The sequence below is a fragment of the Amaranthus tricolor genome, chromosome 13 (genome assembly GCF_026212465.1).
Source record: "Amaranthus tricolor cultivar Red isolate AtriRed21 chromosome 13, ASM2621246v1, whole genome shotgun sequence".
NCBI classification, from domain to species: Eukaryota; Viridiplantae; Streptophyta; class Magnoliopsida; order Caryophyllales; family Amaranthaceae; genus Amaranthus; species Amaranthus tricolor.
This window is the reverse complement of record NC_080059.1, coordinates 3,446,725-3,459,255: the sequence shown is the minus strand read 5'-3', so window position 1 is coordinate 3,459,255 and position 12,531 is coordinate 3,446,725. Positions and strand designations below refer to the sequence as shown.

Below are 12,531 nucleotides of genomic sequence, written 5' to 3'. Positions count from 1 at the left end.
ATAAAAATGAATTATTTAATACTACCTCCTATTCAGCTGAATTGTCCCATTTTTTTTTGGCACTATTCACTTATCACTCTTAATTTGTATTTTACTCTTAATCTATAAGTTAAAACATAGTCATATGGGATCTTGTTTGATTCGTCTCAATACAAGGATTATTAATATCAACTTTTTATAATTTTTAATTAAGCATAATTTGAGATATTAAGAGTTAAAATGTTGCCTCGGCAAGTGTGAAAAGTCAAATGGGACAGTTCAGCTGAATAGGAGGGAGTATTAATTATTTAGCAAATTGTATGAGAATCTACCAATAAAATGAAAGAAATAAAGGCAAGTCTATTTCAACGGTCAAATGAGCTACGTGGTAGACTAGGAATCAAATGAAAGGTCATCCTATAGAATTTAGAATTTACTCCCAACCAAGTAGTCTATTTTAGTTTGGTACTTATAATTTGAAATCTATGGAGGAAAGTGACAAATTGCCTGTCTCTTCTTAGGGGTTAACAATAGTTCATAGCTGACTCATTTATCTTTAACCTTCCTATTTAATTTAGATCAATACTAGTATACTTAATAACCTAATTAGGGTTATTTCGGATATAATAGAACTCTTTTAAATTTTTTTCATTTATGTCTGAAAAATAAAGTTTTATTTATTTCAAAACCTTGATTGAAAAATTTGATTCCAATGGGTCTTGTGGTGTGTTTGGAATCACCATAGTATGCCAAAAAAAATCAAAAGAGATGAAATTTAGGGTTTTATACTTCGACAAAGCTATGCAACAGACCAAATAAGATCCGTAAATGGAAGAATAAAGAACTTAGATTAAGTGAGTCACAAAATCAAAGAAAATGATATCTAGGGTTTAATACTCCAACAAACCGAAGCAACTGACCAAATGAAATCTAAGATTTTTACACCATGAAAAATAAAATCAACTAATCAAGAACAAAAAATAAAAAACAAGTACAAAGAACAAAGAATAGAGGACAATCTAAAATCATCTACTCCATGGTTGATAATACAAAGGACTCAAAAGTTTAATTAATAGGACCAAATATTTCAAAATTAGTCTAATTTTATAGAGGAAAAATAGAAAAATTAAGATGATATTTAGGGTTTTCAACTCTAAAATATAAAAGTTTACGAAAATAAAGAAAATGCATAATTAATTATTAGAGTATAAAAAAATGATATTATTAAAATTTATATTGAAATAAAAAAAAATCTCACTCAACTATATACTAACTTAAAATAAAAAAAATACTTTAAAAATAACAAAAAAAAAAATCAAATGTGATAATCACAGAAAATAAAAGAGTAAAATACAACTATACAAGTATTTGTTTTTTCAAAAAAAAAAATCCAATAAAATTCCCCGTATAAAAGGTAGTAATCCAACTAAGGTGAGACTTGAGAGTACTTGCAACTAAAACAGTGTACCCACCGGCCTTTCTCTCTCCACGAGGAGACCTCACCATCTTTTTCTCTCTCCTTAATTTCTCAGATTTCATTTGTACCTTTCTTTGATTTCAAAAACCCATAAAAATGGCGTTTGAGTTTCGAAAATTAACTCCATTCTCTAATCAATTAATCATGGCGTTGCACCAATTTCATCTTTCTATTCATTTGGTGCACTGTTTCTAACCAATGGTGGTTGGTGTTCTTCCTCTTTGTATTACTGCTACGACTACTTCTGACTTACCACCTTGTTTGTTTTGCTTTACTTTACTACCAAGCTTCCTTTGATGCTTTGCTCTTCCTCTATTACCCCATCTTCTCAGATCCAAACACACTCTTAGCTTTTTCTTCTTTGTGTCGGTCATGAAACCACTTTCGCTGACTCCCGGTAATTTTTTATCTGTTTGTTTATTTGAGTTTTAATTTTCATTCTATTTTTTTTCTTAGATTGATTCATGTTGTAATTTTAGTTGAAAATTATATGTCGGTGGTTTATGAAATGTTGATTGTGATTCAGCTGAAATTAGCTTTATTGGTGTTCAATTTCCTGCTTTACTTAGCTTAACTAAGGGTTTGCGATTAAGGGTTTATTTGAATTATTTTCCCTCAATTAGTAGTTTGTGTTTATTTGTCTTGTGGTTGGTGTGTTTTTTTTAAGGCATTAATGCCAGAATTAAAACCTTATTCAGTTAATTTTGGAACATGGTACGAATGAGCTTAGGAATGTTGAATTTCTGAAAAACTTTTATATTTCGTATTGAAGTTCGGAGGAAGAACATATAATTGTGTTACTTGGATTCTTCAAATGTGTCAAGGCGATACAGTGTTGGATATGGGTAAGTTAAGTTTTTCAATCATTCAATTTTTGAGAGATGAAGCTTCTGTTTGATATGGGTGCAGCACGGTCCGATGCTGTTGTGGCTTGTTAGGTGAATGATCTGAGTTAGGTAATAGTTGGGATATGCTGATGCGGCCTTGTGTTTGCACTATGTGTAAGAACTTTTAGTTTTGAGGTTGATGGCTGATGCTACTGCTGATTTTGTTTCTGATGTAGTCACTTAAGGTCTAATAATGTGGATTGATCCATCTAGTATTAGTTTTCTGAGTGCAAGGCTTTTTGGTGTTTTGTTTGTGATGTGTTAGAACATCTGGAGTTTGAGTATTTTTGTGCTTGCTCCCCTTTTGGGATGGCAGTTTTTCGGTTGGTTAGGAGAAGAGAGGAAATAAGTAAAAAAAAAATTGATATTATTAAAGGAAGCTTAGTTTAACTGCTAAATTCTATCTTCTAAAGTTTTTAAATGAAAACAATGTGCTAGTTTTTCGAGTTCAAAACTCAGGCTGCATTTGATTGATGATTACATTTAAAGGGAATGATTATTAGCCAAGTGTTTATTCTGTATTATAAAAAGATTAATGAATATTTCTTGAAGATTGAAAATAGTTGCAAAATTTGTTTGTGATTTATAGTTAAAAGAATTTCAGATGCCACTCGCCTGTATCATCTAGAGCTTGTATGATACGGCATTTGTTTTGCCATCATTAGACTTCTTTTCATTTTATCGTTTAGTTGATATATGTGTCATTTGGTCTCACATATTTTTGAGTTCTCACTAGCCAAGACCCTAGAATTTTGTGCAACAGTTCATGTATGTAATACCTTCATGGGTTTCCAAAAAATATGACCTTAGTTTTACAGCACTTGTCTTGCAATATACACTGAATTATTTTTTCTATTGATAAATTCATATTGCTTGAAGATGCAATTTCAATTGGGTATTTAATGGAATGAAAATGAGGATATTTTGTTACATAATGACCGCTTTATAATGAATTTTGAGCTTACCGAAACACATAATCCCTTATGTAACCCATGATATAAAATCATAGAGTAATAACTACTATAACTATTATTCTACCATATTAGCCACTGCCCACTATTATCTTTTTTCAAAGTGTATTAGGTTTTTAAAGGTCTATATATGCTCTAGAAACCTTGAATTAGTGTGATAAAATGAATTCTTTAAAGTCAACAATTCACATTGCGCTGCGTCCACGACATCAAGACCGTTACCTCGATCGTGAAGACATCAAAATTTTTTTCTGTGGTTATACGTTGCTCTTGCATTTTTATGAGTAGCATTTCCCCTTCTGACCACTTCTATTATGTTCCAGTGGTTCTAGTTCATTTTCTGGTCTTCTTGACTTAATTCCTTCATTTATCATCTTTACGTTTTGTTGTTTATTGCAGAATTACCAAGTAAAATTTTGATATGGCTGCTTGTATCATGTTACATGGCATTTCCCGCTTGCGGGGAATCTTATAGTGCACAATTATTGGAATCATCTGCTAAAACACCATCGACTGTTCCCAACCGTGTTGCGAATGGCAATCCATTACTAGTCGAATCAAAGGAACATCACATATTGCGACACTCGAGGCGGTATCTTGCATCAGCACCAGTTCAAGCTCCAGATGGACCACTAACGTTCAGCCATCCACCTGTTGGTTCTATATTGTCTCAAAACGTGAATAAAAATGACACATTAGCTTCACCAGTTGAAGGCCTTATGCCACCTCTCTTGGCTGGAGCAGCTCCAGCAGAGTCTAGATTACCTGAGCCACCCTTTCCTCCTAAAGTCTCAAGTAAGAGTACTTTTCATTATAACGTCATTACACTATAGCATCTTGTATATTGTGGCATCTTTGAGACATTTCCTGTTGCAAAAATAGATGCTTTGCCTTTCTGAGGTGCAAAACAGGGCTCTTAAATACTTTTTTGTATTTCCCTTTTCTGTTCCATTGTATATTTGTGGTCTTTCATGTTGACCATAATTTGCTCCCCTTTTGGGAAGAACTTATTCCAATAATCATACCTTTTTCTGTTCTATGAACAATTTCACTTATCAATGAATTAGGAATGCCTCCAAGTTTGGGGATAGTTTCTGATATTGGTTCTTTTTCTTGAGATTGCTTTCAGTTGAACTACAATTTGGGGTGTTTTTATGGAAGGTTGAGCCAGTTATCGGCTTATAAGTAAAAAAAAATTTTCATTTCAATTTTTATGGTTCATGTTTTTTGTGGAACTTCACTTGATGATTTTTATTAACATTTTTTCAGTGGTCATGTACTCACCTCCCTCTTTCTTACCTGGTTTTCCTTTCTTTTTCTTTTTATAGATAGCCTTTAGATGATTATGACTATTTGTAATCATTTATTAATGAATATGTGCATCTGTTCAAGATCATTTGTAGTCTGGAACTCTGTTAATGTGCAAATTAACCTAGGAGTCTTTATCGGTTTCATATTAATACCTTCATCAGTTGTGACCTTGGTGTTTTTTTTTTCAGATTGTTGTGGACCTGATATGGTACAGAAACGACAGACCCCAAGCTGCCATTGTGTTTATCCAATCAAGGTTGATCTTCTGCTTCTGAATGTGTCTCAAAATCCAAATTGGAGTCTTTTCCTTGATGAGTTTTCTTCAGGACTGGGTCTTCGTGCTCCTCAGATGCAAATGAATAATTTTTATTGGCTTACCCTGACAAGTTTAAATATTTCATTGGATATTACTCCACATACTGGGATCAGTTTCTCACCTGGTGCTGCATCTGCTATAAATTCCTCACTTTTGTTGCATAAAGTCTCCATACCGAGATTAGTAGGTGTGGGAGATTACAAGCTTCTAAACGTGACATGGTATCAGCCCCCTGCTCCATCACCAGGTAATTCTACTGCAAGTACTTGTACTGGTTCTGTAATTGTTGAGATAGCTTTCTTCCTTGAGGCCTGTATTTTCTTCCCTATTGTGCTGTGTTACACTTGTTCTTGCAAGCTATAGATGCTTGCTCGTAAACATAATATATAATTGAGCAGCTGTCCAAATTTTGTTACCTGGTTAAAATTAGAATTTTGTGTGTATTTATCACAAGATTCTGTATGAATTTCTTATGACAGTGGTCCTTTTCTTGTGTACACAGCTCCTCTATCTGCTGCTGGACCAACAAAAGCACCTTATCATCAGGCTTCAGCTTCAGCTTCAAAATCAGGCACCCCTAGCAAAGGGAGCAACTCAATCGCTGTAATTGCTCTCAGCATTGGGGCTGGAGTCGTGATCATTGGCATTATATTTTTGCTAGTCATATGTTCTTGTTCATCCTATCAGAAACCTAAACCATCTATGAAAGATCCAGGTATGAGTTTCAGCAATAAATATATGAACATATGCAACAAATCCCGTTATTATCTTTATGATGCATATCAAACTTTTATTAAATTATAAAAAAATTAAAGCAAATGGTAGGGCTATGGACCAAATAATCTTTTTTGCTGCAAACTTGTATTTTTCGTTACTTCTTTCACCGTAGACAATATATTAAGTTGATTTGGTTCATGTACTTGATCCATCTTTTGGGTTCATGGCTTTGGTATTCTTCATGTTATTTCATTGCAGAGTATTCATATTTATCATTAAATCTGAACCATTATTGTCTCTTTGGATACCACTGGATCAAGTACTAATTAAAGTGTTTTTCTTTAACGATCCATTTAGTATCAAATGGTGGTTCTATGAATGAGTATTGTGTTAATTTTCATGGTTGGGCTGTGATTCTCATGATGACGAAGCCCTCATCTTCAAACATGTGTTTTTCTCCCAATTTTTGATTACCCCTAATACCATCTTCCCAATTGATGTGAATGAAAATAAATTCTATGAAGAAAAAGAATAACTAGAAGTGGGACAAGCATGATCATAAAGACTTATAAGTATTTTTCTAGCTAATTTACATTAAATTTTCATTACCATTCTCAATGATTAAGACCAACAATCATCTGGCTGTAAGAGTCAATAATAGCTGTAAAATTTGGAGTTTGAAAAATAGTAGAATCTTGGCTGCTGCTCGTCATTTTCTTTCCTTTTTCTTGCTCGTTACAAGATTTCCAACATTTTTATATTGATTGATTGATGAAGAGCATCTTAGTTTTCTAGAGAGAATAGATAGTTTCGCTGTTTATTGCAGTTTGCAGTCCATTGATTTATTTCTTTCTAAGAATTGTGTTAGAAATACTTGAACTTTTCTTTTTATGAAATTATTGGATCACAATTTGCTTGTGCCAACACACTGTTTTTTCCCCTTCTATTGCAAATTTTGCTTTTTAATTGATATTTGGTTTCTTTTCGATTTTCCAGAAAATTCTGTATCAAAGTCACGTACTTCTGAGGCTGCGCCAACTGGAGGATCTCTTCCACACCCTAGTAGTACGAGGTTTTTGCCATTTGAAGAATTGAAGAAGGCTACAAATAATTTTGAAAAAGCCAGCATACTTGGTGAGGGTGGCTTTGGCAAAGTTTTCAAAGGTGTCTTAAGTGATGGAACAGCTGTTGCAATCAAGAGACTAACAAACGGTGGGCCTCAAGGTGACAAGGAGTTCTTGGTTGAGGTTGAAATGCTTAGCAGGCTACATCATCGTAACCTCGTGAAACTTGTGGGCTACTATAGCAGCCGCGAATTCTCTCAAAATCTGCTTTGTTATGAACTTGTTCCTAATGGAAGTCTGGAGGCCTGGCTTCATGGTATTTGAAAATTATTTAAAATACCAATTGAAGTTCCTGCCTAATTTTATGTTATGTGTCATCTGACATTAAATGTTGAATAAAAACACTGTCAGGTCCTCTGGGGGTGAATTGTCCATTAGATTGGGACACAAGAATGAAGATTGCGCTGGATGCTGCTAGAGGACTTGCATACTTGCATGAAGACTCGCAACCGTGTGTCATCCACAGAGACTTTAAGGCGTCAAATATATTGCTTGAGAACAATTTTAATGCGAAGGTTGCAGATTTTGGTCTTGCTAAACAGGCGCCTGAAGGCAGGCAAAATTATCTGTCAACTCGAGTTATGGGAACATTTGGGTCAGCCCCCATCTTTTTTCGTCCACTCACCACATCATTTCCTATTTTGTATGATTTTTGTTTCTAAAATTTTTTTAATTGATGCAAACAGGTATGTAGCTCCAGAATATGCCATGACCGGTCATTTACTCGTAAAAAGTGATGTCTATAGCTATGGGGTTGTCTTGCTGGAGTTACTGACTGGAAAAAAGCCTGTGGATATGTCGCAGGCAGCTGGGCAGGAGAACCTTGTTACCTGGGTTAGTTTTATACTTGTACATACATGCTCTCTCTCGCACTGTGTTCTAATTTAAAACCTTTTTTCTGTTGAAAAGATGGGATGACTAGATTTTACTGTTCTGCAGGCAAGGCCAATTCTGAGAGATAAGGATCGTCTGGAAGAGCTTGTGGATCAGAAGCTTCAGGGAAATTACCCAAAGGAAGATTTTATACGGGTTTGCACCATTGCAGCTGCTTGTGTTGCTCCCGAGGCGAATCAACGGCCCACAATGGGTGAGGTGGTGCAGTCTCTTAAAATGGTGCAACGGGTTACCGAGTATCAAGACACTGGCACAGGATCTGCTAATATGAGAGCGAACCTTAGACAGTCCTCGACTACCTTCGAATCTGATGGGACTTCTTCTATCTTCTCATCAGGCCCTTACTCCGGTTTGAGTACCTTTGATGAAAATATATCTCGAACAGCAATTTTCTCTGAGGATCTTCATGAAGGCAGATGAAGTAGATTTGAATTGTACATTCCATTCGCTTGCTCACTCAGAGAGAAGAAAGAAACAGCTCATGTTAGTCGGCCGGACAGGTTTGATTGCTTTCTGAAGATGATCTATCATTGGTGAGGTTTGTGTAGTAAGAAATGAATTTCCTTGTATACTACGGAGAGCCGTCGACAAATTTCTATGAGGCGATGAAGCTCCTTGGTGTTACTGCATCACTTTGAAGCGCAAAATGATGTAGATATGTGTATCGGTGGACTCGGTTCTTTCATCTTATACAGGTTAAGGACCTACCAAAAAATCTGGGTTAAATGGGAATTCCTTTCTTTTTTTTTCCCTCACCTAAATCATCCTCATTATGTTTTCTGGGATTACTATTTTAGCCTGTTTGTTTAAAATATAAAATCCTTGTACATTTATCTTTGTATTGTCGGAGTTCATCTATTAAAGTCAAATGTGCAGGTTGAAATTTCTTGCTGAATTACCAGAAAGTTCTTAGTTTTAGAATATGCTACTGCTTTATCATCTCAAATTTTGTTTACATATATTCGTTTGAGATTTGGTGTGAATCTGTGAACTTTAAGAAAGCAATTGACTTGGGAATTTTTATTTTATTTTTTTCTTTTAGCTATATTATTGCTGGATTTGACCTCTTGATCTATTGACTAGAATGATTGAATACTATGACTAAATTGAAGTGAATGAATATTATATAATATTCCTTCCGTCTCGGTCTATTTTTCTCTCCTTTTTAACAATATTCATCAATTATTTTTAATTTGTATTTTGCTCTTTTTACGAGTTAAAATATGATCAAGTCAAATTTTATTGATTGTTAATTTCTAACATTTTATAATTCTTACTCATATATAATACATTATTTTCAATGTACATTTCAGTGATTTCACAAATCACAACTAAAGATTGAGGGAAAAAATTGTGGCAAGTCTATAACTAGGTTAACTCACAAAATATTGAAAATCCGATGATGTCTCAGTTAGAGTCTAATTCGATTCTCGCTAGCTTCTCTCCTTATAAGAGTCTAACAGGCGCGTATCATAAAATTAACAAATTATTAAAGAAAGAAAGTTGTATAAAATAGGTAATCATCTATCATCAATCATAGAAGTAATTAAAGACTAAAATTCTTTGCCAAATGATCAGGAAAAGCTGAAAACCAACAGGTTGGAAGTCTTGAACCTTTTCTTTAACCAGAAGAAAAGCTTTAACCCAACAATTTAATCATCTTATTCGAAGTGGAACCCCCAAACATCAAACATTCTCATTTAATTCAATTTATTATATTCTGATTCCAGTTTTTGTTTCCTTCTTTGCATGGCTAATCCCTCAAGCAAGGAACCACTGCTTCAAATTCACCCATATATATATATGAATATTTTCTTCTGTATCTCCTTTCATAGTGTGTAAATCTCCATTTAAAAAAAGAAATCCTGTATTTAATTTATTCTTGTTAGGTTGTTGATTAGTGTAGTAGTAATTAACACTAATGGCTTCAGAAGCCTCAAGATCAGCAGCTGCACTGCTCTTAATAGTTAATCTAATCCTGTATTTCATTATTGTGCTTATGTCTTCTTGGGCTGTTAATCATGGAATTGAAAAATCACATGAACAAGGTTTCAATTACTTCCCTCCATCTTGAATTTCTCGTCTTTTCTTTATCTTTTACAATCTCGAATGACCATAGTGAATTAGAGTAAAATAACTGCAAATTGTAACATTATTCAATGTTATCAACTAACACCATTTAAACATATTAGTAAATGTATTGGTTAAGTTAGTTAAAATACTGTGTGTCAAATTGTTTTAGGTTCAAGCTTTATTATCTGTTAGAGTATATAATATATTCTTACATCTTAACTATCAGTTTAAATTTTAAATTTTAAGTTGAGTTAATTTCTTAACATGGTATCAGAGCCAGCATGACAAGACGTCATGAATTCGAATCTCAATTACTCCTCATTTTGAATTAAATAATGATTTTACTTTAAATTCACATATATGACACAGTGATAATCAATTAATGAAATTGAAATAATGAAATATTTGTTTTGAGACTAATGATTAAATGGTGTTTACAATTAATGACAGCTTCAGTACTAAGACTGCCTGCAAAAATATTTCCAATCTACTTCCCATTTGGAAACATGGCAACAGGATTCTTCATAATATTATCTCTACTTATTGGAGTTGTTGGGATGACAACTTCTCTTCTTGGAATGTTTAATGTTATGGAATGGTCTGTTGCTAGTTTGTATGCTGCTGCTTCCTCTTCTTTTGCCACTTGGGCTCTCACACTTCTTGCCATGGGGTACATCTTTTATATTTATATATATTTTTTAACCATGTATTTCTAATTAATATTTTTAGGCTGTGACAATTTGTCACATAATTTCACCGTGGCCCTCACATGTGAGGGATATTCGTCTGCTTGGACCCACAAATCCACGGGTTAAGAGCGTTGACTTGCACATACACTTGGTGAGTTTTATTGTTTTCTAAAACCATATGGTTGTAGGAGGATCAGCTCATCCAATATGTATGCAAGTCTACAACCCTTTATTTTATCAATGCCAAATCTTATCTCACATATAAAATATTTTCAACAAATATTACTCTCTATTCGCTAAAACATGTTTACTTCGTAAACCGTAACATATTCTGCCACGGTCTACAAAGTGTATAGTCTTTTTCGAAAATTGAATTATGATTTTCTTTTCAGTTTGGCTTGTAAGGAAATTCATTTGGGACACGTTGATTCTAACTTGGTGAGTACTTTTATATTCGTATGCTTTTCAAATTGATCTTAGTCTTGAACAAAACCCTTAATTTAAATTATATGGTCCTCAAAATTTAACATAAACAAAAAAATATTGAGGTCATGATATTTTTTTTATTTTTCGAATCTTCCTAATAAAAATAATATAATTTACACTTTATGATGGAATCTGATCATCTCTAAGTCTAATATAGGTCCGTAACTACTTAAAAAAAATACTTACTATTTAATCAATTAATGAAAAGTGTATTTTATTTTTTTAATTAATCAATTACTTTACCATATATGATTGATTTGGTGTGAAAACAGAGAACTTTGGAAGTGATTATGATAATTGTGAGTGGGACACAATTGGTGTGTACTGGTGCAATCCATGCTAGTGCTCAGAATATTGCTTCAAATGCAAGGAGGATGTTTACAGGCAGAGTATAAAATAATACTTCAAGTTTGAATGTGTATTTTTTCTTTTTGGATTGTATAATTTTAAAAAATAAGCTTACTTTAAAGTAAGCATAAATTGCTTCTTAAACTTATGAGGATTATTGTAATGAAAATGGGTTTTATACAAGAGTATTTGCCACAAGAAATCTATATCAATTATTAATGTATTATTATTGGTGTTGACTTCTTTTATCAATATTTTTTACATGTAAAATTAAAATACAAAACAACAATATTTCATTACTTTAATATCATAAAGTGGCTCCTATTTAGAATGTAGTTTGAAAGGGACGAATCTATACAACCTTACCTTTGTTAATTATAAAACTAATAAAATTAGTAAACATTATGTACAACTTCACATAACTAAAAAATGCATATAATTTATTGAATCATTTTCTCTTATTTTAGTGCATTATAATTCAAAAATGGGGATATATTACAAAACAACGGGATGTCGGGATAATTATTTGATAAAATTAGTTAGTTGTCGGCTATTTCCTCCGTATCGGTTAATCACTTAGACTTTGACAAAAATTGTGAAATTGTGAGAACTATTAGGTCAAGTGTTAAAAACATATTGAACCCGAGGGAATAATAACTAATATATTAAAGAAATTATGGACCAACAGATTAAAAGCTAATAAAAAACTATTTATAGTTTTCAGTTAATAGTATTTCCTTTTATAAAATCCAAAACCATCAACTATACAAGAATTATGGGTCATACACGTTGTATCCTTTTCTTCCATCCTTATAATATGAGTTTGTCTCACCAGCTATGAGAAGATTTATTCCTCTTTTCGTCATGCGAATATTCTTCTTTACCCTAAATAGAAAAAATTTATTTATTAAACATAAGTTTGGACTATTTATCTAACCGGGTAAATTGAAAGCCGAAAGTTAATTAACGAGTCAACCAAAATTGAGTTATTAAGAATAATAATGGTCGAAGTAAAAAAAAAAATTATGTTAGGCAATAGTAACTTAGCAAGCCAAGGATGTAAATAATGAACGGTTGGTCGTTTAGGTTTTGAGTTGGATCAATTTTGACCAAATCAATTTAAGATTGGGTCATTTTCATGTTGAGTCAGTTTTAAGTCGGGTCGAGTTTTGCAAGATTTGAGTCTTGTTAAGGTCGCCCAAGGGTCAAGGATATTAATTATCATTAATTCTTTTCGAAGAAAATATATAAAACATTTT

General features: G+C 33.0%; 2 protein-coding genes across 2 annotated transcripts; both read left to right on the top strand.

The window, feature by feature from the left end:
• The first annotated feature begins 1,408 nt into the window (after positions 1–1,408).
• LOC130797901 (serine/threonine-protein kinase CDG1) lies at positions 1,409–8,738 on the top strand. The gene is made up of 8 exons (XM_057660690.1): positions 1,409–1,853; positions 3,714–4,109; positions 4,814–5,188; positions 5,444–5,656; positions 6,655–7,038; positions 7,134–7,377; positions 7,469–7,616; positions 7,722–8,738. The coding sequence occupies exons 1-8, from the start codon at positions 1,829–1,831 to the stop codon at positions 8,094–8,096; spliced, it is 2,160 nt and encodes a 719-aa protein (XP_057516673.1). The 5' UTR covers positions 1,409–1,828; the 3' UTR covers positions 8,097–8,738.
• Positions 8,739–9,497: 759 nt separating this feature from the next.
• Positions 9,498–11,496, top strand: LOC130797902 (membrane protein PM19L). The gene is made up of 4 exons (XM_057660691.1): positions 9,498–9,724; positions 10,200–10,419; positions 10,831–10,876; positions 11,197–11,496. The coding sequence occupies exons 1-4, from the start codon at positions 9,598–9,600 to the stop codon at positions 11,317–11,319; spliced, it is 516 nt and encodes a 171-aa protein (XP_057516674.1). The 5' UTR covers positions 9,498–9,597; the 3' UTR covers positions 11,320–11,496.
• The last annotated feature ends 1,035 nt before the right edge of the window (positions 11,497–12,531 follow it).